At 40.3% G+C, this 22,554-nt stretch overlaps 1 protein-coding gene across 1 annotated transcript; it reads right to left on the reverse strand.

Moving 5' to 3' along the window:
- Nucleotides 1–275: 275 nt before the first annotated feature.
- opn5 (opsin 5) lies at nt 276–21,361 on the reverse strand. Its single transcript, XM_064340267.1, has 7 exons — nt 21,034–21,361; nt 14,697–14,846; nt 9,739–9,858; nt 7,156–7,326; nt 5,890–6,224; nt 4,817–5,061; nt 276–3,469 (listed from the first exon to the last, which is right to left on the reverse strand). Exons 2-7 carry the CDS (start codon nt 14,824–14,826, stop codon nt 3,379–3,381), a joined length of 1,092 nt encoding a protein of 363 aa, XP_064196337.1. The 5' UTR covers nt 14,827–14,846; nt 21,034–21,361; the 3' UTR covers nt 276–3,378.
- Between the last annotated feature and the right edge of the window lie 1,193 nt (nt 21,362–22,554).

A 22,554-nucleotide genomic window follows, 5' to 3' on the forward strand; every position in this document is an offset into this window, starting at 1 on the left:
CACCATAATGGGCCTAGCGCTCAAAAGACTGAATTGTGCTGGGATCTCAATTTGCGGAAATAGGCCTACTGGTTAATGCAAAAACAAGGCAGGAATCAGGAAAAAAAACTCCTAGCTTCTTCTGTAAGCTGAGATCATCTGTACTAGTGCATATCTTCAGATCTTTATTGATCTTTACATGATTCAAAGACAACAACGTACACAATCTGCCACCTATCAACTACATTATATTTCAATACCTTTCAATACGTGCTTATACATCACATAAAGGCAAGTTTCAGGGTTTATTTTGTGTTTATTTTGACAGCTTAGTTGGGTCAGTTGAAGGTCATCTGCTGTGACATGGATGTGGATGCCTGTGCTGCACCTGTGAAAGCAGGATATGACTGGTAACAGTTTTAGTGATTTCGACATGGACACTATTTTCTAATGTCGAGTGGAATGACACGTGTACACTACATGGCAAACAGTCATCATAAGCACATTTCATATACCTCTAGAAATTCTTCAACAGAAAGTGAGGACTATCACAGAGAAGACAAAATTATGAAATGCAACATTCTCAAAATACAAAGTCAACACTGCGAAAAAGGGATATTGTGTACATACAGAACCCAACAAGGATGCTACATTTAAACCGTAAATATCTCTGACATCCTCTAAGATTAGGTTGCTGCGATTTTAATCTGAGAAAGTGCATATTGACAAAAAACAGATGACACACAGTGGAACTTGAAAAGGTTTAAACAGACACAATACAGGTCAAAATAGTACCAGCAAAAGCATCTCCAATGCTTGACCATTGAGGCAGAAACCTTGGCCCTAGCAGGGCACCGCTCCTTTATTTTCTTATCTTCATGCAACAATAAAGTGCTCTCACACAGCCACACATGTTCTGTACATAGAGGATATAGGACACACACACACACACACACACACACACAAACACGCACACACACACCAATAATGGTGGCAAAAACGTGTATCTTCTTGACGTGACGTGAAAGGAGAAGGCCTCTCTCATTGTTTACGACATGCCCATGATTGTTCTTTGCCTAATGTCCACATCATTTATGTTAATTACAGGTAAAAATAAGCAGTGAAAAAAAAAACAGCTGTGGCACTAATGGTGTAGGGCAGGGCTGCCCAAGCCTGTTCCTGGAGATCTACTGTCTTGTAGGGTTTTCACTCCAACCCTAACAAAGCGCAGCTCAATCAACAGCTAGAGCTGCTAATTACTTAGAATCAGGTGTACCAAATTACGGCTGAAAGGAAAACCTACAGGATGGTAGATCTCCAGGAACAGGGTTGGGCCCTGGTTTAGGGCCTCTCTTATTATGATCTCCAAAGCAATACTTGTCAAAATATGATTGATTGCTAGATCAGTTCAAGATCTGTGATATCTGTCCATTTAATTATTTAGGCTTACTTGTATAACATCTAAACTATGTTGGTATTTACACCAATGTTAAAAATTGTTACTCGCATATACATTACAAACAGCTGTATATCAGCATATATGCAAACTTATCCTGTAAATATATCTGTTGGGGCGGGGGGGGGGGGGGGTCATCATACTTAATGGCCATATTATTGCAATTATATATCGTCACTGCCTCTTTCTGAGATTCAGACTAAATTCTTAATGAAATTCACATCTGTTGTTAGCTTGGAATCACTCGATAAATTATGTGCCAGTGAAAACAATTTGTTCCAAGAGCCATCTCATCTTCATGCTAAAACTTCGAGGTAGGAAGGATTTTTATTTGATCCAGTATTACCTCAGGTAATCTGACAACACATGCTCTATTTTGTTCAACATTTGTAGATTCAAAACCTGCAGGTAAATATTTGGTAGGATATTTTTGGCTGAGCAGGTGACTGTGACCCAAGTGTAAAGCCTTCACAGGAGATGAACCCATACAATTTGAAATATACAATGCAATGACATTCGTGTATATTGTCTAATCACTCATAACCAAAGTGTATGGCTTGCTTCAGCATGACTCATATGACAGATTCCTCCCATAATGATATGAAAGCTGACCTCAGCTGACTGTACAAGGGAACACGTTCCTTAATACTGCAAGAAGTCACCTGTAGGCTAAATGCATTATTACAGCTGGGATGCTACTCCATCTTGGGGGCCCAATAGGCACAGATATTGACTCATTTTGACTGTCACACATTTGCCTTCAAGGCCTTCCCAATGAAGCCAGCTAACCACTATTTGGAGGAGTAAAACCCTTTCCCAATAAGCTGCTTAGTTGCTAACTGACTTGTTAAACAGCCCCATATGCAGGCAATGGGAAGATATGCAGCCTGATACTTTAAATCCAAAGCAGAAGTTCATTGTAGCTTAGTCAAACAATTGAACACAAATTCTCTGAATAAAAGCAGCTTTAGATATAGCAGACTGTAGCTATGTGCACTAAGCTGTGTACTTAATGAAAGAATGAAATAGATGTGCTACAAATAGAGAAGTGTTTTTTTTCTGTTTTATTTTCACATTACTTACCGAATGTGTGATAGCTAACACTAGACAATAAGGTAAACAGATTTAAGAACCCTCTCAATCTCTCCTTTTAAAAAAGGTAAAAATGTTTTAATGCTTTCATAATTTTTTTTTTCTTTCTTTCTTTCTTTCTTTCTGGGGTTCTGTGGAGACTTGGACTTTATTGTCTGGTAAAGAAGGGCCATTAATTCTATCAAATCTGGGCTTACAAGGAGACCCCAGATATTAAAAGCCCCTTGGTCATCGATCCCCATGTAAATTATACCAGCACATTCAACGAAGCCATCTTATAATCTTAAAGCATCAGTGCCTCATTATTTTCAGGAGATGTATGATCTTGCCCAGGTGCAAAAGTCAGGTGAAGGATTGAACTTCTTTGCTGAGTACTTGGACCGTGGTGGAAAAGTGACTCCCCTACTATACAAGTTTATGTTTCTGAACCTGCTATACAGGTTCATTAGCCTGCCTAAGTCACAGTACCAGTCACTTAGTGTGTGCAGTGTAGGCTACAGCCTGCACTGAAAATGCACATTTGCAGATACACTGTATGCTAACCGTTTGCAGATATAGATATATGTACATACAAAAATATACAAATCGTGAAAGTTAGATAAGACCATCTATACAAAATAAGATACTGTTCTTGTTAAACCACTGGTATTAGTTACAGGTGCAAATCCATTAACAAGAAATACCATTATATTTTATGTACACAATGAGAATATATAAAACCATTTTCTAAAATAAACACTTTACAGCAAAAGGTAACAGGATAGGTGTGTAGCTTAACCCTGAATTGTGATTGGACAAGCAGCGAAAGGGGTGGAGTCAGGTGTTTTCGGAAACAGGCCCCCAAGTCTCAGTTAGGATGAGCACAACCCGGCTCCTTTCTGCATTTCAACACGACCCCCGTCCGGAGGCAAGTCTTTAATCGAACCCGAAATGGAGTGAAACCTGCAGAGAACGAACAAATACGCCGCCATTAATATACGATGCAGCACAATGACAAATGCCAAAAGTACACCGCTCGTCCCGGCGTGGAGCTATGGAAAGTAAGGACAGAACACAAACGGCGTGTGAATTCGCTTTTCAGCTATGTAAATGAGAACAGCGTAAATGTGCTTTTTAGTGTTTGCCTTCAAATTAAAACAGAGACTGCGCATGCAGGGGGGAAAAAAAACATACACCAAAATGTATATGTGCTGCTAAAGAAGCCATGTAAAAAAAAAAAGAATAAATACATTAACACATACTTTTTTTTATCCAAACATTGCTGACCATTGTTTTACACAAAATTATGAACACATCAACAATAACACTTACCATAGTAACATTATTAAGATTCAAATACATTTACATGCGGGGCAGAATTCAATCTATATGTAAAGTTGGTATGGTAATGTTGAATAATACGTTTCAGTATGTTTTTCCAGTTATTGTGATGTTTCACATTAGTTTCAATGCCTGCTGAGCTCTCTGTAGATTATAAAGTTATACATGGGCAGTGTAGGGTTGAGGCTAGTAAACTAGGCTTATAAATGTCCAGCTATATAAAGTGGATTCCCTGTTAAATAATTTAAATACCTATTGATAAGAGCATCTGGTAAATGCCTAAAATATACTCAAATACATAAACCCTCATTTGCGCATTGTTCAGATATCAAGGGAGCATTACTACTACTAAAATGTTATTATATTTTCATATTTTTTGTCATTCACAGTAACTACTGTAATGAGATTCCTCCTGGTCTAGATCTATTAATATCACCTTGGAACAGCAATTAAGACTTTCCACAGGATCTTGATCTTTTGCCCTTGTCAAAGTATATTGTAAGAACAATGGACAAAATGTGGTTTAAATTAGCTGGAATGTTGTCCAGTTAGTACAGAGAGAAATTGTTTTGAAATGTCTGCGTGAACAGAATTTTCAATTCAGAACCAGTCATATGTAAATGCAGTATTCCAAACCTTTTTTTGCCTTAAAACCGCTATCGTAAACATGCATTATAATTGAACAGTTCTTGTTTCTGACATCAGTGTTCAAAGCAGTCGTATATACGCATCTGTAAGAATATAACTTTAAAATAATAAGTAAATAAGGAATACTGTAAATGCTTGAACCAGTATACGAACAAAATGGATAGATTTAGGCTACCTGCGGCTTGTGTATCGCTAGTTACACACAATGGCATGGATGTGATTCAAACATAATTAGCCTTAGCTTTTAATTTAGCCCTTGAGAGAGTTTATCACTTTGGGAAATAGCTCCACAGATACTGAGCTTGAGGCCGAATGCGGTACCTTGAACTGTTGCAGTGCTTCCGTTTCTTCAAAGCTTTGAAACAGGAGCCTTTGATACAGGCGTTTTTGCAGTCGATGACCTGGTAGATGATGGGGTTGTACATGGCTGACGACTTGGCTAGCAGGGTAGGTATTACAGACACTGGAATAGGGATCGAGTCGTGTGCCCCAAATGCAGACCACACCGACACCACAGCATATGGGATCCAGGCTATTAAAAAACCAGCGCATATCAACATTGCCACCTGTAGGACAAAGTGAGAATTACACCCTTGCTGACCCCATACGCAGTAATTCATATAATGACATCTCTGACCCTTCGTATCACATTGTATTACTGTGCAAAATACTGAACAATGTCATTCCAAACTTTATTTTTTAGAAATTATAATAACCATAGACTGAACTTAAAATGATTAAAAACAAGCATATAATAATCTGAACAATCTTCAACAGACTATTGCCAGTAATTCTTGGAATTTATTAATTTATTTTTTTGATTTATCTTTCATACCCACCAGGACATATTGATCAGGCAAAGAGAAATTAAACTGCCTAAATGTTCTTTAAAACACCTTTAAAAAAAAAATTTAAAAAAGGATCTGTTTGGCTTGTTTTGCAGCGCACTCAAAGCATGGTGATGTGCAGTTATGGATTTACCTGCCAGTGAATTTCTGAATATTTTATTTATTCTATTAAAAAAAACTGAATAATGACTAAATTGATTTGAAAATTAAACTGACTCTTCTGCAGTTCTTCTCTCGGCTTGAAGGGGGAAAAAAACTGCTGCCACACGAAGTATAATTTAGAGGAAGGGAATTACCTGTCAGTGAGTAATTAGCCAGCTAATTAGCATGCTTGTTAATCAGGTAGTAAACAGAAACGGTCTGAGGGCAATGTTCAGTTTAAGGGCAAGGCTTGACTGCTTTATTTCAAGCTTAAAGCCTGTTGGCTCACACATACACATGCACACAGGCACACATGCAAATACATATATATATATATATATATATATATATATGTATACACGTATACATTTAAAAAAAAATGTTTATATGTTATGTTATACACACCTTCGTTAATTTCATTTCCAGAATATGGCTGCTTTTGTTCCTGGTGTCATAGTGGGAGACCTCCTTGGCGGACGCCTTGACCTTGCAGATGATCTTGGCGTAAGAGAAGACGATGATGACGGTGGGGAAGATGAGGCAGAAGAAGAGTATGCACATGACGAAGGACTGCCCGGACGCGGACGCCTGAGCCAGCCACCAGTCCAGAGTGCAGGAAGTGCCGAAAGGCTCCGGGGCGTAGTTGCCCCACCCCACCAGCGGCATGGTCGCCCAAAACGAGGCGTACAGCCAGGTGAACACCATGGCGAGGAAAGCGTGATGCCTCTTCAGCCAAGTTCCTGCAATAAACATTCCAAGAAGCGGGAAATTTATGTGCCAGTTTTCAGCATTTCATGATTTCAAACTGAAGTAAACTTTTCAAGGACAGCGCTTGCCGACAGAAATCCTATCAGTAATCACTTAGCATCTAGTGGCCAAATAAAGGTACTGCCATTACGTCAGGGGAGCCACTCAGAAAGATAACTTGGATCATGAGTAAACACAGATTTGAAATTCTCCACAGGACTATGCATTTGGCACTCATTTTCATTTACATCAACATATTGTACATCTCACAACCTATTCATTGTAATCAGACATGATTCAGCCACATTATTTTGCTTAATGAATTCAATTTCAATTCAATTCAATTTTTTTGTATAGTGCTTTTTACAAAGAATGGTCACAAAGAAGCTTTCACATTGTGAATTGTCACAATTGCTAGTTCTCCGGTGCTTATATTCAATTCCCACTTTGGGGTTGTTTCAGATGTCACCATAGAGCATCGTCTGATGTCTGAAAGTACAATCTAAGTGGGAACACTTTACAATAAGGCCACATGAATTGGCATTAACTAATGCAGTTCTTGACTACAAACTACTGACTACTAACTAATAGTACAAACAGCTTTGTTAATTATTAATTCATATTAACTACATTATTTAATGCCAAATCATATTGGAGTAAAAAATGCATCGGAATGAAAAAACAATTAATGTATTTTGTTAACTAATTAAACGTCTATCCTATGTTTTTCAAATGAATAATCACGTAACCAAACCATTAGTGAATGCATTTGTTAACTACCAACTCATGAAAATTTAATTTCATGCTTAAATTAATGCATTTTCACATCATTAATTCATGTTAACAACCAACATTAGCTAATGCCAAATTCATTTGACCTTATTACACACGCTAAGGCTTGGCACGGGAACAGCGGGAGCTCACCGTATCTATGATGGCAGATCTTCAGGTAGCGGTCGAGGCTCACCAGAGTCATGGTGATGAGGCTGCCGCAGCCGAAGAAGAACCCCGCCCAGCCGTAGTAGCGGCAGCCCTCCCAGCCAAAGATCCACCGGTGGGAGAAGCTGGACACCACGAAGAAGGGCTTCCCTGTGACTGGACGGAGAAAGGAGGAAACGACGTGTGACACAAAGGCCGCATCGCCATCGTGGCCATCCGCTCATCAACTCGCGACCAGCAGTTTGGGAACGCCTGGGCTGGGCTACATACACATCTCACTGAACCAACAGTCATTTCTAAATACAACCCGTGTTGAAGCTTACGGGACATAGAAATAACTCTGATATATTTGTGAAGGGAAGCTTTTCAAATTGTGCTTAAATGTTGCATGTGCGGTAAAAGTATTATCGTCCTGATGCTTTTGAGTTCAGGAGAACATTCGTGAGAACTCCCCGAGCACCCACAGCATTTCAATATGAGAATTTTGTCTCATGGCATTGAAGACATTACAGTGTCGTGATAAAGTATTTTCCCCTTCCCCGTTTCCTCTATTATTGCATATTTGTCACACTGAACGGTTTCAGAGCTTTAGACAAAAATGCAATATTGGACAACGGGAAACCTAGGAAACACAGAACAGATTTTATTATTATTATTATTATTATTATTATTATTATTTCATTTATTTAATGAAAAAAGCTATCAAACTCCGATATCACGCATGTGTGACAAACTAATTTACCCATGTGGAAAAAGTAATTAAAAATTTGTTTTGCACTTGCTCAGGTTCCCTTTATCTAATTTCTCATTTTGTCTAAAAGTCTGAAATCATTCAGTGTGACAAATATGCAATAATAGAGGAAATAAGGAAGGGGGGAACTTACTTATTCACAGCTAAAAGGGATTCCCCTAATTCAGTATGTGAAAGGGTGGTCTACTCAATGGTACGTCCAAAAAACTGGATGGCTGATTGACTGGCATTGCCAGTTTACATGTACCCGATTTGCAGTACTCCAAACGAGAGAACAAGTAAAATAACTTGAAAATGATTTTTTTTTTTTTTTAAAGCGCACTTGAAAACGTTTGTGTGATACCATCAGAAGAAATTTCAGAGCCTCAGAGGATTCTTGACTCGTGGCCATTTTACCAAAGCATTGATGAAAGATAACGTTTCCACCATACTGCAAAAAAGGGGCTGATTCATGCCCAGGGACAAATTTGGAACAGTCTAAAACACGCTGATGATAAATTTTATGTGTTAGCATTATAAAAATAAATAAATAAATAAATAAATAAAAACTGCACAAACAGCAATGGCCCAGTAGGACTTCCGCTTAATTGCTGCATCTCCTGATGATTAGATCCTGAAAGAATATTCTGTTTCTGCAATTACAAGAAAATGTGTTTCCACACTGTTAGACCTCAGCATGGGGAAAAAAATGACCTTAATGCCAGAGAACTGATAATGAGCTGGTAAGGTCACAAAAGGTCATTCATGAAGCAAAACAAAAAAAATTGTAAATGAGACTCTGACCTTCTGAAACCATGGAGGTTTTCAACCTTAAACTAGCACCCTCTCTCTGATCCAGTATTTCAAGGTGACTGAATTTCACTTCAGACTTGTTGGGTTTCCAGACCTCATATAAGAGAAGATATACTTTATTGAACCCCATGGGGTAATTTGCCCTCTGCATTTGACCCATTTTAGTTAGGAGCAGTGGGCAGCACCTGGGGACCAACTCCATTTCTGAGGCCAGTGCCTTGGTCAAGGGTAACGGCAGGAGTATGCCTAACCTGACATGCATGTTTTTCGGTAGGGGAGGAAACCAGAGTACCCGGAGGAAACCCATGCGAACACGAGGAGAACGTGCAAACTCCAAACAATATACAACCATGAAGAGAGAAAGAGAGAAAAGTATAACGTGTAAAGTAAAAAGACACTTGTTTAAGTGAATGAGCAATCTGAAATTACCAACACCCTCTGAAGTTAAGGTCCACCTAATCCCCATAGCTCTGCATGTGTGGAACTCAACCATCCACTAGATGGCAGTAGAGCGCAGGCTGGAGATTTTGAGCTCAGCCGGGCCGATAAGATTACACCAAGGGCCCGTGTTTTGCAAAGCGACTCAGAGCAGAGTCTTGTGAAGCATGTCAGCGTAGGAAGGCTGACCTAGAATTGGGTTTCCTCTGTCCATAACCTAACCTTATCCATTATGGGCTGAAAGGAAAGGCTAATCCTAGATCAGCACTCCTACTTCAGATGCTTTAGGAATACCGAGTCAGATTTAAAGAAAGAGAAGCAAAATGCAGTCAGTGCAGTAATAATGACCAACTGCAAAGATACCTACATACAGTATGTAAATACTGACAGTTCACAGCAAAGACATCTGCATTCACTGTGTAAACAACGACTCACTGCAAACACAACTGCGTTCCCATTTCAGACAGGAAACTTTAAGTTTCGGGGCAAACGGACAAGCCTACACTTTTATCCCACTGACAAAAAACGCTTTATGATACTGTGAAGAAGCAGATAAGGGTTAACGAGAGATTACAGAAGGGCCTTACCTGTGATGCCAAAGTCAAAGAGCGCTAAATTCACAGTCATGAGTTCAGGGGGCTTCAACTTTGTCTTCCGTCTGACGGACATGTAGAGGACATATCCATTCCCAGTGGCTGACATGACCCCTGCGAGACACAAGGCAAGTAAAGCGCTGAGGGACGTACAGCAAAGCACCGTTTCAGCACAGAGAGGCAGACTGAATGCCGTCAGAGTTTTTACAGTGCTTTCATATTTAACCACATGCCCATGCACACACAACAGCAATAAGCAAAATAAATAAATAAATACAATTTAAAAAATTTTTTTAAATCCCTGAATCCAGTCAACGAGTGAATCTTTGGTTGACATCTCATGCACACGCACCTTGGGTGTTTAAGTTGGGAGGTATTGACCCATCCACATATCTGAGATTATTTAAAAGCCGTAGGAAGGGTTCGTCGTGCAGTCACTCTGAACCAGCCAGGTCACCAGGTTCCGCTTTTTCTGAGCGCACAAATGTTCAATTAGCTCCAGACCCCTGCCCCCCACACCAGCCGTGATACGCACGTTAGCGGACTATGTGTTGTACCAATCTTCTCGTGGCACAGTACGTTCGGCATGTACTAGCCTACATTCACATATTATAGAGGGACAAAAAAAAAATTACTATTTTTGGCCCACTCGGTTTCTACGAGTCCAGGGGACTTTTTGCAGGAAACATGAGCGCCTTTTCACACCCGAGTCGAAGGTGCATTGGTGCACATGTATACCATCAGCAGAGCAAATGTGGCCTGTGTATTTATCATCAACTGATCAGAAACAAATTCCTTTGGAATGGAGAGAAAATAAGTTTCAGTGGATTCAATCCTCTCTGGATTCAATCTTTTCAGCAAACAAGAAACATTAAAATGGTAATTTCACCTGAAGCGGAGTGCCTACAATTTAAGGTTCTCTCGCAGCACATCTTTTGTATATACTCCGGCGATGTGAATGTTATTCATGACTTGTTTGAGTGGAACTGCAATCTTCTTTAAGACTTTAAAATTATTCAAAAAATTCATCACAATTTGTCCAAAGAACCACTTTAAATTCAAAACCAGTCTATTTTACCAAAAGGGATTTTTTATTTTTTGTTTTATTTAATTATCAGAGGCGAAGCGTCTTACCCGTAACGTTGCATTCTAAGTGGTGTGCATTTTTGCAAACTGATTGCAATCTTTCTGTTGCATTATAAAGGAATTGAAAGGAGCGACCTCTTTACGCCAAAGGCATTTCATTCTGAAGTGCAGCTGGCTTTCCAACTTGAAATTTCATAGGAAGTATTAATTGTCCATGCTTGCTGAATACTTATCGCAAGGCAGGCAAATAGAGGTGCCAATCATCTACATTAAACAAATGTATGCTAAACTGTGTTAAATATAAATGGATTCAATTCTGTTCTGTCATCTGCTGCTTTACCCATATCTGGAGTTTTAATTTAGCATCTGTGACAAATTTTTTAATGTTTATTTCTTTCTGATGATTTGCAGGTACAATACAATTAATGAGCAAAGAACAGATAGGCAAATGGAAAAGAAACAAATCAAATTATACCATAATCTAATAATTGATTCTGCGGAGGTGGACTATTACATATTAATTCCAAAGTTTTTTAAAAATGTTTTAAAACAATTCTTCATACATCCTCTTCACACTCACACCTATGTGCAAAAGTAGCTCTTAAAGACATGTCATCTTTACCGTACGTTAAAAGCCATCTACTCATTCGCTTTGAATGCCCTTCCCCTTCTCCCGTTGATATGGTCTTGTAAATGCATAATGGCTGCACAGACTGATGCACAAGGACTTGCGCACTTGTGTTTCAAAGGCATGGAACAACATATATATACAATATCATCAACTATAGCTCAAAAGTACTTCTGTCACAGTACAGTCCTTGTTTCTCCACACCGTTCTGGAAGGGTTTGTGGACGTTTGTGCTTGACGTCCATCGACTTTTTGCTGCCGACAATTTGCAGCATTATACTTCGATTCTAGACACCATCGCAAAGACGCCTAACACAAGGATACCGAAAAGAAAATTGCGCAAAGAGCCATGTCTTTAAGAGCCATTTGACAATTCAGCTGAATAACCCACATCCACAGACGACACAACTCGTATACAATTTGTTGACTCTTGACTAAAAATGATCAATGCCATTATTGGACGTTTTACAGTATTTTTTTTTTTTAAAGCACTGGTCTATCTACAACAGTGCTTCCTCCCTCCTTGCCAATTTTGTTAAAAAAGCATGCATTTAAGGTTATTACATACTCTTATTACATACACTTATCCTGTTTTTTTTCCACATATTTTCTTTGATAATAATAAACCTGTACGGATTGCACTCAAAATAGTTTCCCCATATTGCACTTCAGGGCTTTTGGGGCTTCAGAGTGGGAGCTTATTTTTGGTTGTATTGCAATTTTAAGTCTTCCGGAGTCGAACGCCATTGTTTACTTTCTGGATTTTACGGATAATTTCAGTTTTGGAGCACTTTTTTTTTATTGGCCCAGTTTTTGTCAGTGGTGAAGGATATTTCACGTATTTACAGAAGTCCCTGCTGACCTGCTGGCTTCAGAAGAATGGCTGGTCTAAGGGCGAGCACAGTATTTGTCGTGCAAAGCAAAAAGAGCACACTTTATGCAACACCAGAGCAGCGTGAAAATATAGGAAGAGATTCCAAATTGACAGCTTTATGTAAATTAAAAGCAATCCAAAAGCATGACAGCAAAAACATACAATATAATGAGAACACACAATATAAGAGATTTTGAAAAGCATTAGCAGAAGAAAAAATTAGATTTGAATAAACCTGCACCGACCACAGGTCAACATTGTGACTATAATTCAGATTTTTCAGAAGAAAAACTGCCTTTGACGTGTGTGACCCATAGCACAATTGGAAGATGCATGTTTTATGCAGACAGTGTAGGTCTGTTTTTATATTACTTGAAGATATGGAAAAGAAGATTATTAAACCACATTGCTTTACTGATTTGAAATGCATGGTGCATACAAAAACCATGTGAACAATGTCATTTCTAAAGGAGATCCCATATGAAATGGATATAGCAATACAGGGGACTGAACTATGAAATATAGTAATATGTATTGTATTATAATATACAGATCATGTACTTACCCAGGGAGATAAATCGCGAATGAGCTTCTCATTTACAATAACAATTTGAATTACTTGTATATCAAGTAATATCAGGCCTACATTTTTGGATATATACTGCAACAAGTGTGTTCCACAAAATCAGAATCACATGAAATGTATTTGCAAGATGAAAATTTAATTTATGCATCAAGAAGGCAGGAAATAGAACCAATTCTGAGGAGGCTGTGGGATGTCATGTTGTATGAAGTGGTGCTTTAGGGCCTTGGATTTAAACCAGGGGTCTGTTGACCCCTGTGGGGATGCTCAATGGCACTGTAGGGGGTCAGCAATTACATTAATCCCCACCCCCTGGTTCTCAATAACAATCCCCGCTTTCATCCTGGTTCATCCCGGTTGTAAAATATAAACCCCTCTTAACTTAATAATGGGGGTCCCCCGGAAGCCTTTGAGCCGGGTGGTAGTCCCATAACTGGCTGGACCCCCCCCCCCCCACTTTAGGGACAGAAAGGGGGAAGTTTCACATTCATATTCATGACCAGCGTAGGCACCACAGGGCGGGGAAAAGGAGTACACGTGAGACGTGAAATTAAGACGTGTGCAGGCGGGATTAATCGCTTTGCTCGAGGAACGGCGCAGAGCCGACACAGATGACATTTTGCTATATTGATTCCATCTGCTCCTTTGTTGATTAGGATATTGGCTAACTGACAAAGCCAAACGCCACAAAAGCCGTTTTCATTCCTTGATCCAAACCCCCATACTGCGAGCCTGGGAGATGAGAAGGTTTGAAACCACGGTGGGCCACAATTTTCAGAATGGGAAACCGTTCAGAAGCGAGAAAATGACTTGCAATCATTTCCATAATCAGAGAATTCCACGTACAAAAAAAAAAAAAAAAAAACCCGCACCCTGTCGCTTCTTACGGTGTGCGGTATTGTATGTAGGAAAATGGCCGACCGCCCACTGCTCAAACAGAAAGCTGTCCATCCTCCACCGACCAGCTTCAAAGGCACATCAGCGTTAGCTATTTAGAGAATGTCTCATTGATGTTGATGAAACCCTGTCTGGCAAAACATTTGTGGACACGTTGTGATCAAATGCGAGTCACTCGTTAAGCCAGCACAGCCCCAGGTCTCTCGTCGGCCATTTCCATTCCGTTGTTCGTCGATTTCTGCCCTCGACTTCGGCTCGTTATTGACTTCAAACACAGTTTGGAGAGTTTGGCGATCACCAACTTGGGTTTGTGAAGAAAATAAGTAACACCTGAATTTCATTACTGAGTCAAAATTTAAGGGCAAATGCTGACTGAATCCAGGAAATGTACTTAAAGATAGTGTTACTGTTCTGAACACAATTCGGTGAGTTAATCAATCAACAAAATGAATTGGCTAAACTGTGTTCCGAAGAAAAATGCTAACACTTGCACTTTATAAACCCCATAAGTCAAAGAAAGGCCAAGCAGTATTTTACCAGTCTTATAAGCCATCAAATGAACGTTAAATTGAAAAAAAAACAGTAAATTGACTGTGCCTAAAGACTCCATAATAACACAGTAGCTGCAGTGAACGCTTCAGAATACAGCAGACCAACATATGAATTTTTCATTGAAAATGACTTACGTCTGCAGGCCATTTGCAATTTTAATGAAAGCCTATTGCGTGGAAACATTGCTTTGCATTCTACTTGTCAAATACCACAGAATTCACCCGTGGTGTACACCACCACTGTAAACTCTCCTGTTCTATCAGGCATAGTTGTGGGGGGAGGGGGGCATCTTTGAGTCCCTTAACTCATTTGACAACCTGCACGCTGCTTACCTATAATGCAGATGTAAACAGCGGCTACAATGTCTGCGCCTTTCGACAGTTTGGAGGCGAAAGGGTCGCCCTGGAGGAGGTAGTGAGGGACGTAACCGGAGCCAGAGGTTCCATTCTCAGTCAGGACCATACTTAGGTGTGATGAGGGACCTGTGGAGAAAAATGAAATTACTTCTACGGTCCATATATGCCTCACAGAGTGGACACACACACACACAGTGTCATTACTGTGAAGCACCGTGAGTGCCAACAGCTCCCTCTTGTGGAGAATCTTCAGCCTGCAAAACGTAAATGAGCGAGCGAGCGAGCGTGTGAGAGAGTATGAGGGAGTGAGTGTGTGTGCGTGTGAAAGTGCAAGTGAGTGTGTGAGTGACTGAGTGAGTGAGTTACAAGCCAGGTCCATTAGGTGCTTTGCACCTAAAAATGTAACGACAACACTTCCTGTTAAGCTGATTTCAGTATCTGCAGCATGAAATTACAGCCAAGAGAACACTTCCAATCAAACACACAGTCCTACCCATTCGGGAATAAAAAATGAAGCCGTCACAATGAGGCACTTAGCTGAGATACTCAGAGCAGTTTTAGAATTAATCAATTCATGAAAAATCATCAATTTGTATCAGTCCTAGCAGAAAGTGAAATGCAAGCCATCTCTGGAGCTTGGTGAAACTGCAATGTTTTAACCACACTGAGGCCAATTATCAATGCATAAAACAGGTGGAGATACCAAAGGTTTATTAAAAATAAATAAATAAAGAAATAAAATTTAAAAACCCATTACCCATTACCATCTCTACAAATCTAGACCTTAAATGATAATATTGTCATTTGCCATATTAAAATCAAAATGCAACCTAACTGACTTCAAATGATGAATTACTGGGAAGTCTGGCATATTACAGGCATTTAACCCATGCTCTTAACCAGAAAGACTTACACAGCTTTTAACATAGCACTGCGCTACACTGCCAGACCATAGCAAAGCCCGGTATAGTAGTGCATAGTTCTGGTGCAGCGAGGTACCATGATTTCCAAAACATTCTGCATGACACTCATAAACCAAAACACACTAGTTTAATAATAGACAAAACACTCCTGCAAACCACTGAGTGACGGATTTACTCCAAAACATTGCTTGGAGTTCACAGGTACTGTACAGTTGCAGGTCCTGAATTGGTTTGTAACGTCTTGTATTCTTCCGGTAGCGAGAAGGATGAACGGTGACAGGAATGATGCAGATGGAGAATGTGATGAATAACAGCTAGCGCAAAGATCGGTGTCAAAACAATTTTCCATGATTGTGAATTTCACAATCTTCGAAAGCAGCCGAAGGACTGTCAGCTCAGTGCAATGAGGAAATCACATCTGCACCGGCCACCCAAAGGATTTCAGCTCATCTCTAGTTTCACATTCACAAAAGATATTTTAATTTATTTTTCTGCAAGTGATTGCGGGGAACAGGTAAACACATCGTTTCCTGCCGCGTCCAAACATCAGCAAAGCACGCCCGGTTCATCAGAATGTGAATTTTGCGCGTCGTAGCACTAATGAACAGGCCTCTCTCTTGCATGCAAAATGCACTGAACTACAAGAGATGCAATTACAGGAAGTCAAACAATGATTGTGGGGGCGTGATGCAAACCATTCCAGCAATGGAACGTGACATAAATGACAATTTAATAAATGTAGGGGGGTAGTAAAGCCCATTTGAATTTGTTGAAAACACAAAGTTGCCAGTACACTTCCTCTATACCAGCGATGTTGCCAGAATACAATTGCTGGGGCATGTTCCCCAGTAAAATATTTTCTCTGTGCTGTTGTAAAATGATTATGAATCGAATCTAGTGGCCATTATCACTGTCAAGCAAGCAGCTTGACAACTAAGGGGGGCGGAGGGGGGGGGGGACTGGGTAGCTGTCAACCGCAGGTGCTTGTCAGTGTAAGGGTGCGAGTGAACACAAGGCAGCTTTACAGTATCAGGGCAGAAAAGTGATTGTCAGGGATGACAGTACTGGGGGCCTGTAGAGCCTTTAGTTTAGCAATGCTCCGGATCTATACTGCTAGTTCTGTGCTGGTTTTTTCCCCCCCACCAGCAGGACCCATTAACTTCACATAATTTTTCACCTTCTATCTCTAAACGCTTTTGCTGCCAATTTAGAGTTAACTTCACTCTCAGTAGCCAGGCTCATGCTCCCTAAAATCAAAGGTAGACGTGGCCACTCGACTGAACAGGGAGGAAAGAGAAGAGAAAAAGCTTTAAACGATCGATTAAAAACAAAAGGGGTTTCAAACGGTTTCCAAAAATTACCCCAGAAGAGACAAACCAAATGAAAAACCAAAACAAACAAAACATCACAACCAAACTAAAGAAAAACTTCAGAAAATCATTTAGAAACTAATTGTTTCAAATCTCTCTCTCTCTAGCATAAGTTGCGGCTCTCAAAGAACTTCATCCCAAACTGAGGCACACCTCTCGCAGGTCTTAAATACCACCTGAGGCAGCACAGGTGAAACACATTTTCGCTAACGAGAGGACTCCAATCAGGGAACGACACACCTAACCGAAATCGATCTCGAAACTGAGAGAAAACCAAAACCCTGTAACGCTGAACAGCAAATTGTTGTTTTTAAATGGGTTAGCACGTAGTTTATACAGCTAGTTACAAACAACGGGGATCTTGTTGAACACTGTTAATAAGCAAATACCGCTTAAAAGTGATTTAAAATTTTCCCTTATTTGTTAATTTCACAATTTTACAAAATAATAAACACAACTAAATACTTTTAAATACCTCATAAGAGATGCCTGCTGTTTTCTTTAATCAGATAGAGGTTGTATTGAGACAAACACAGGTCACCATCTGTCCACACAATATAAATGTAATGTCTATGGTAAAACCTTCCTCCAGATTCTAACCACTTCCTGTTGCATTTCGCCAGGCATCGACACGGCGATGATCGCTTGTTCCAGATCTCGTGCAGTTACCTAACGCAGCACTGCATTTCCACCCCCCCCCCCCAATACTCTTTAAGCCAAAGGTGGCGGTCTTGATTGCACACAAAATAATTAAACTAACATTTAATTTTGTGCAACCAAAATGAAATGTCTGCCTCAACAAACCTCTAATATGTGTTCAGCATCAAGAAGGACAGTGCCTTTCTTCCCCGCATGTGCATACTGTGTGTTCCATATGTTCTTTTCAATTACCCACCACAAGCCACGTTAAATGTTAAATGTGTGACACAAGCCACTTGTTAAATGTGAAATGTGTGACACAAGCCACTTGTTAAATGTGTCCAAAAATAAATAAAATGAACAAAATGGACAACAAGGGGCTGGCCTGCCCATGAGCGGTAACCAAGCGATTGATAACCCAGTAACCCCAGGGATAGAAAATTAGCGGCTAAGCGATTAGCACTGTGATGTTGCCCACAGCTTGCTGTAACCAGGGTTCGAATTACACCTAGTGACGCCACTGATGGGAAATATATTGTAATATTTACGATTACAGGTAAGAAGGATATATAAATGTTTCGACACACCCAACCTGTTGTTTTTACCTCTTTTTTTTTGGGGGGGGGGGGTCCAAGTCTTAATTATGGGGGTCAGACCCCCCCAATTCTGCCCGTAATTCGAACCCTGACTGTAACTGCCAGGAGTGTTTGATCTCAGTGTGAATGTCAACCAATCAGGTTGGCGGGGGAATAATGAGTAGCACACTGACAGACATGTTTGTGCAAAAAGGAGGCCGATCACAGCACCAATTCCCCCGCCCTGCGTGACGGGCCTGCCCTGGTTGTGTAAGGGTATCGATGGCTGACATCAGCTTCAGTGAGCAGGACATGTAAACACGCCAGCACTGCGGCCAGCCAAGGCTAATTCGGCAAAGCCTTTAGGCTTCAGGACCGTAAAGTCGCGTTTCACGATTTCGTTTTTTTTTTTTTGTGTTTAAAATGGGTTTGATTTCGTGCTGTTCTCTCATTTTTACGCATGGGTGGCTTAACAAGAACTGTTCCCCACACACATTTAGAAATGAAAAATGAATAGATCCCTCTGAAAAAAACAAACACGTGGCCCAGGGAACTGAGTGGTGCACCCTCTAGCCAACTGGGATCAAACATATCTTTGTTTTCTTCCCGTGTAACTGGCATGAATGCTGTGACCGCAAAGACATCATAGCAGACAGCGAGGTCAACAAACGTGGATTAAATACCGTTGCTCCATCTGACGATCACATCCTCCAGCTGATAGTTGAAGATGCACTCTCGGAAGTTCTGCGCACTGTTTCCATAGAGGAGCCGTATCAAGTTTCCCTTGTCCCTTGTCCCTTGTCAGGAATAAAAACGGCTCAGCCTCCGAGCTTTCACACTTTTCACACCTACCGAAGAGGCTTCCATAAAGAACTAAAAAGGGTTCCCCTGGAGACAAGCCAACAAACCGTTTTTTTTTTTCTGAGAGTGTACCGAAGAACTAATAAGGCCATTGCGTAGCATGACCTGCCAAAGAACGGGGTTTCAGTGCAGAGATGCACCCTACTCTCTCATAATGCGTTCTGACCGTGCCAATACCAACTGTAGCCGGCAGCCCCACAAGCCAAGGTTTGCCCATGGAGATAGGCTCACTGCCATCTTGATGTCCAAGTGTGCCTTTTCTGATGGATCAGGTCGTCTGCATCTGTTGGATTAATTAGTCTGTGTCTCTGATGAATCAGGTAGTCTGTGTCTCTGGTGGATTAGGTAGTCTGTCTCTGTTGGATTAGGTAGTCTTTCTCTCTGGTGGATTAGGTAGTCTGTCTCTGTTGGATTAGGTAGTCTTTCTCTCTGGTGGATTAGGTAGTCTGTCTCTGTTGGATTAATTAGTCCGTGTCTCTGATGGATCAGGTAGTCTATGTCCGATGGATCAGGCAGTCTGTCTCTCTGGTGGATTAGGTAGTCTGTCTCTGATGGATTTGGTAGTCTTTCTCTCCGATGAATCAGGTAGTCTGACTGTGGTGGATTAGGTAGTCTTTCTCTCTGGTGGATCAGGTAGTCTGACTCTCCTGTGGGTCAGGTAGTTTGTCTCTGTGGTAGATTAGGAAGACTATCTCTCTGGCGGGTCCGGTAGTCTGTTTTAGCCAGCTTTAGATGAAGGGCACACCTCTCACGCAATGACAAAAAGGAGTAAGGGCTGGGCTACAGAAGAGGGCGCAACACACTTCAGAAAATAGCCTCTGCTTTCCCAAAATTCACAGAGAAATGTGCTGTACAAGCACAGGAACACAACTTGGCATTCCAAATGGCAAGAAAAATAAAACTGGAAGGATAGAATTAGCTAAAAAAAAATGGAAGTTACGGACATGTGTAAGCCTGTGCAATAAACTTGTCACAACAAAACATCAGGCCTGTTAGGGAACACATGGAAACATGGAGAAGAGTCTCAGCTCTAGACCAACACTTCTGCCACATGATTATTAATATTTTTTTTGTCATGGAAATCAGGGTTAATAACAGTAATTTCCAGCCTTTGATTTACACATGAATAAGGATGCAGTCATATATTATGAGGAAAAAAAAGAAAAAGATGCTGGCCAATTTGCAATTTCCATAATCACAACATAAGGTTTGTTTATTATCTGTTTCACACTGTAGCAATGTGATTGGACTTCAAAAGAAGGTTGGGGGATGGGGGGGGGGGGGGATTATTAACAGAATACTGGGCTGTTTGTTTGCCTATATGTGGTCTATGAAACAAGCAAATCAGCAATTCAGTGAGCAACAGTAGTCCTTCTTTGAAGGATCAGGTTGGTGAGAACGTAGGCTACATTTTGACGGCATGATAAAATGCCAAAGATTTCAAATCCCAACATACTAATTCTAAGCACTATCTGGCTGTCAACCAGTATCTCTCTGTCTCTCAGGTGCAGTGAGCAGTAGCTGTACAAATTGATTTGTTTTTCATCAGTGTGACAAGATATCGACACAGACCTTGGCAGTGGTAATTGTATTTTTCCTCTGCCAAGGTCTGTCAAGCTTATATATATATATATATATATTTACAAGCTTGATATATGTGTGTGGGTGTGTGTAGATAAATAGATAGATAGATAATACTGTATACTATATACTGCTGTAAATATCACCCAAAAATACTGTAAAATCTATGACAAACGGCACACATTACAACTACACATTGTACGATAAAAGAAACAGGAAAAGCTGCGGCACAGCGTCTTGCATGATGTTGAAGTGACAGACGCAAACGGTACAGGCGCAAATAAATCTTCGTACGATACACTATAAACGTTTTGAAACAATCGCCTAAATCGTGTGCTGCCATATGGGCAGGTGCGTAGCCTACCTTTCTATGCGTCTGGAAACATCCCGGGAGCTTCGCGGAGTTTTCTTCAGTGCGCTCACTCCTCCAAGGGATCCAGATTCCAAGTTATCAAGTCCTTCTATTGATCCATTTGAAAGGGCTCGATGTTTCTCTGCTCCAAGCTCTTGAGCACGAGTTTTCATAGTCACTCTCTGCGCAACAGCCGTTTTTCTTCAGCTCCCTAGTGGGTATTATTGGTACCTTAACGCGCTGAGATGTCGCTGGCGCTGCCCCGTCATAATCACACCAGCTGTTCACGGGGAGGGAGAGTTTTCGGACACTGCGTATTTCGACTCGTAATACCAACGTTCATTCTCTTTCTCGACTGTGGAACTTAACATAGCCCAACGAGTTGGTTGATTGGGCACACAGAAAACGACGCTACGACGCCCAGAGGTGTGTACGTAAATACAGCAATTAAGCTCGGCGAACGACATTATAACATCATCGCAACATACATATCAGAAAACTAAACGGCTGAATTAAGGTAGCATTAATAGAATAAAGTCTGAGATATACGTTTGTATTTATACCTTCCATGCATATTAATTTGAACAGCATAAAGAGTAACATATGGAGAGAAATACTTCACGTACTGTAAATACTTGTGACTAATTACAAGCCAGTGACATGTTCTCGGCTGAATAATTGCAAACGTTTTGTAGATTATTATTAATGGCATCATTATTTATTTTCAGTAATTATATTTATGTCTATTACATGAACAAACCAATTCTCTTCCAGAGCACTTTTCTTTGAGTGGAAAAAAGCAATATATGTCAGTAGAATTAAATAGCATTCTCGTGGTTAAGTATGCGCTTCTTTTTCCAGGCCCGATTTGTGATATGAAATCTGTTCGGTTCCTTATCAAATTTGCCGCCGAGAAGCTCTGTTGTTTTGTACAATACAATCTTTTCAAAATTTTACAAAAATTTAAAATATTTAATTATCAGCCAGTTACATCATCTTGCTATTCCACAGCGATGTATCAAGCAAAAGCTTGCATTGATTTAGTATAATATTCATTGTATTATTAATGAGATAATTGTTTCGCATCCATCCCTAGCTAGCGTGAGAACCTCTGAACTTATGTTATATATTTTGCATATGTGAATACTGTAGTGAATAAATTCATATGAACTACATTGCTAGAGGGGACAATGCCTGTGTCGCACCAGGATTAGAATCTACCCTCGGTCTATATAATTCCACTGTCTCAGTGATGCACTGTATTTCATTAATTCCATGTGTCATATCATATGCCATGTACTGTTTTATGTCAGAGCCACACCATGTTACATTTAAAGTACAACTGTGTGAGTCCAACATCCCTCAGAATAAATTATGTGAACAAGAAAATCAGAAGTTCCAAAACGAATCCTTGCTGTTTTCTCCACAGGGATTTGAGCAAAAGTTTGTATTCTGCATCCAATTACAATTACAATTGCTACTGTGAAGTAACTCCCGTAATTCCTACTGATATTACACTATACTATATCATAC

This window comes from Anguilla rostrata, chromosome 6, assembly GCF_018555375.3.
Source record: "Anguilla rostrata isolate EN2019 chromosome 6, ASM1855537v3, whole genome shotgun sequence".
NCBI lineage: Eukaryota > Metazoa > Chordata > Actinopteri > Anguilliformes > Anguillidae > Anguilla > Anguilla rostrata.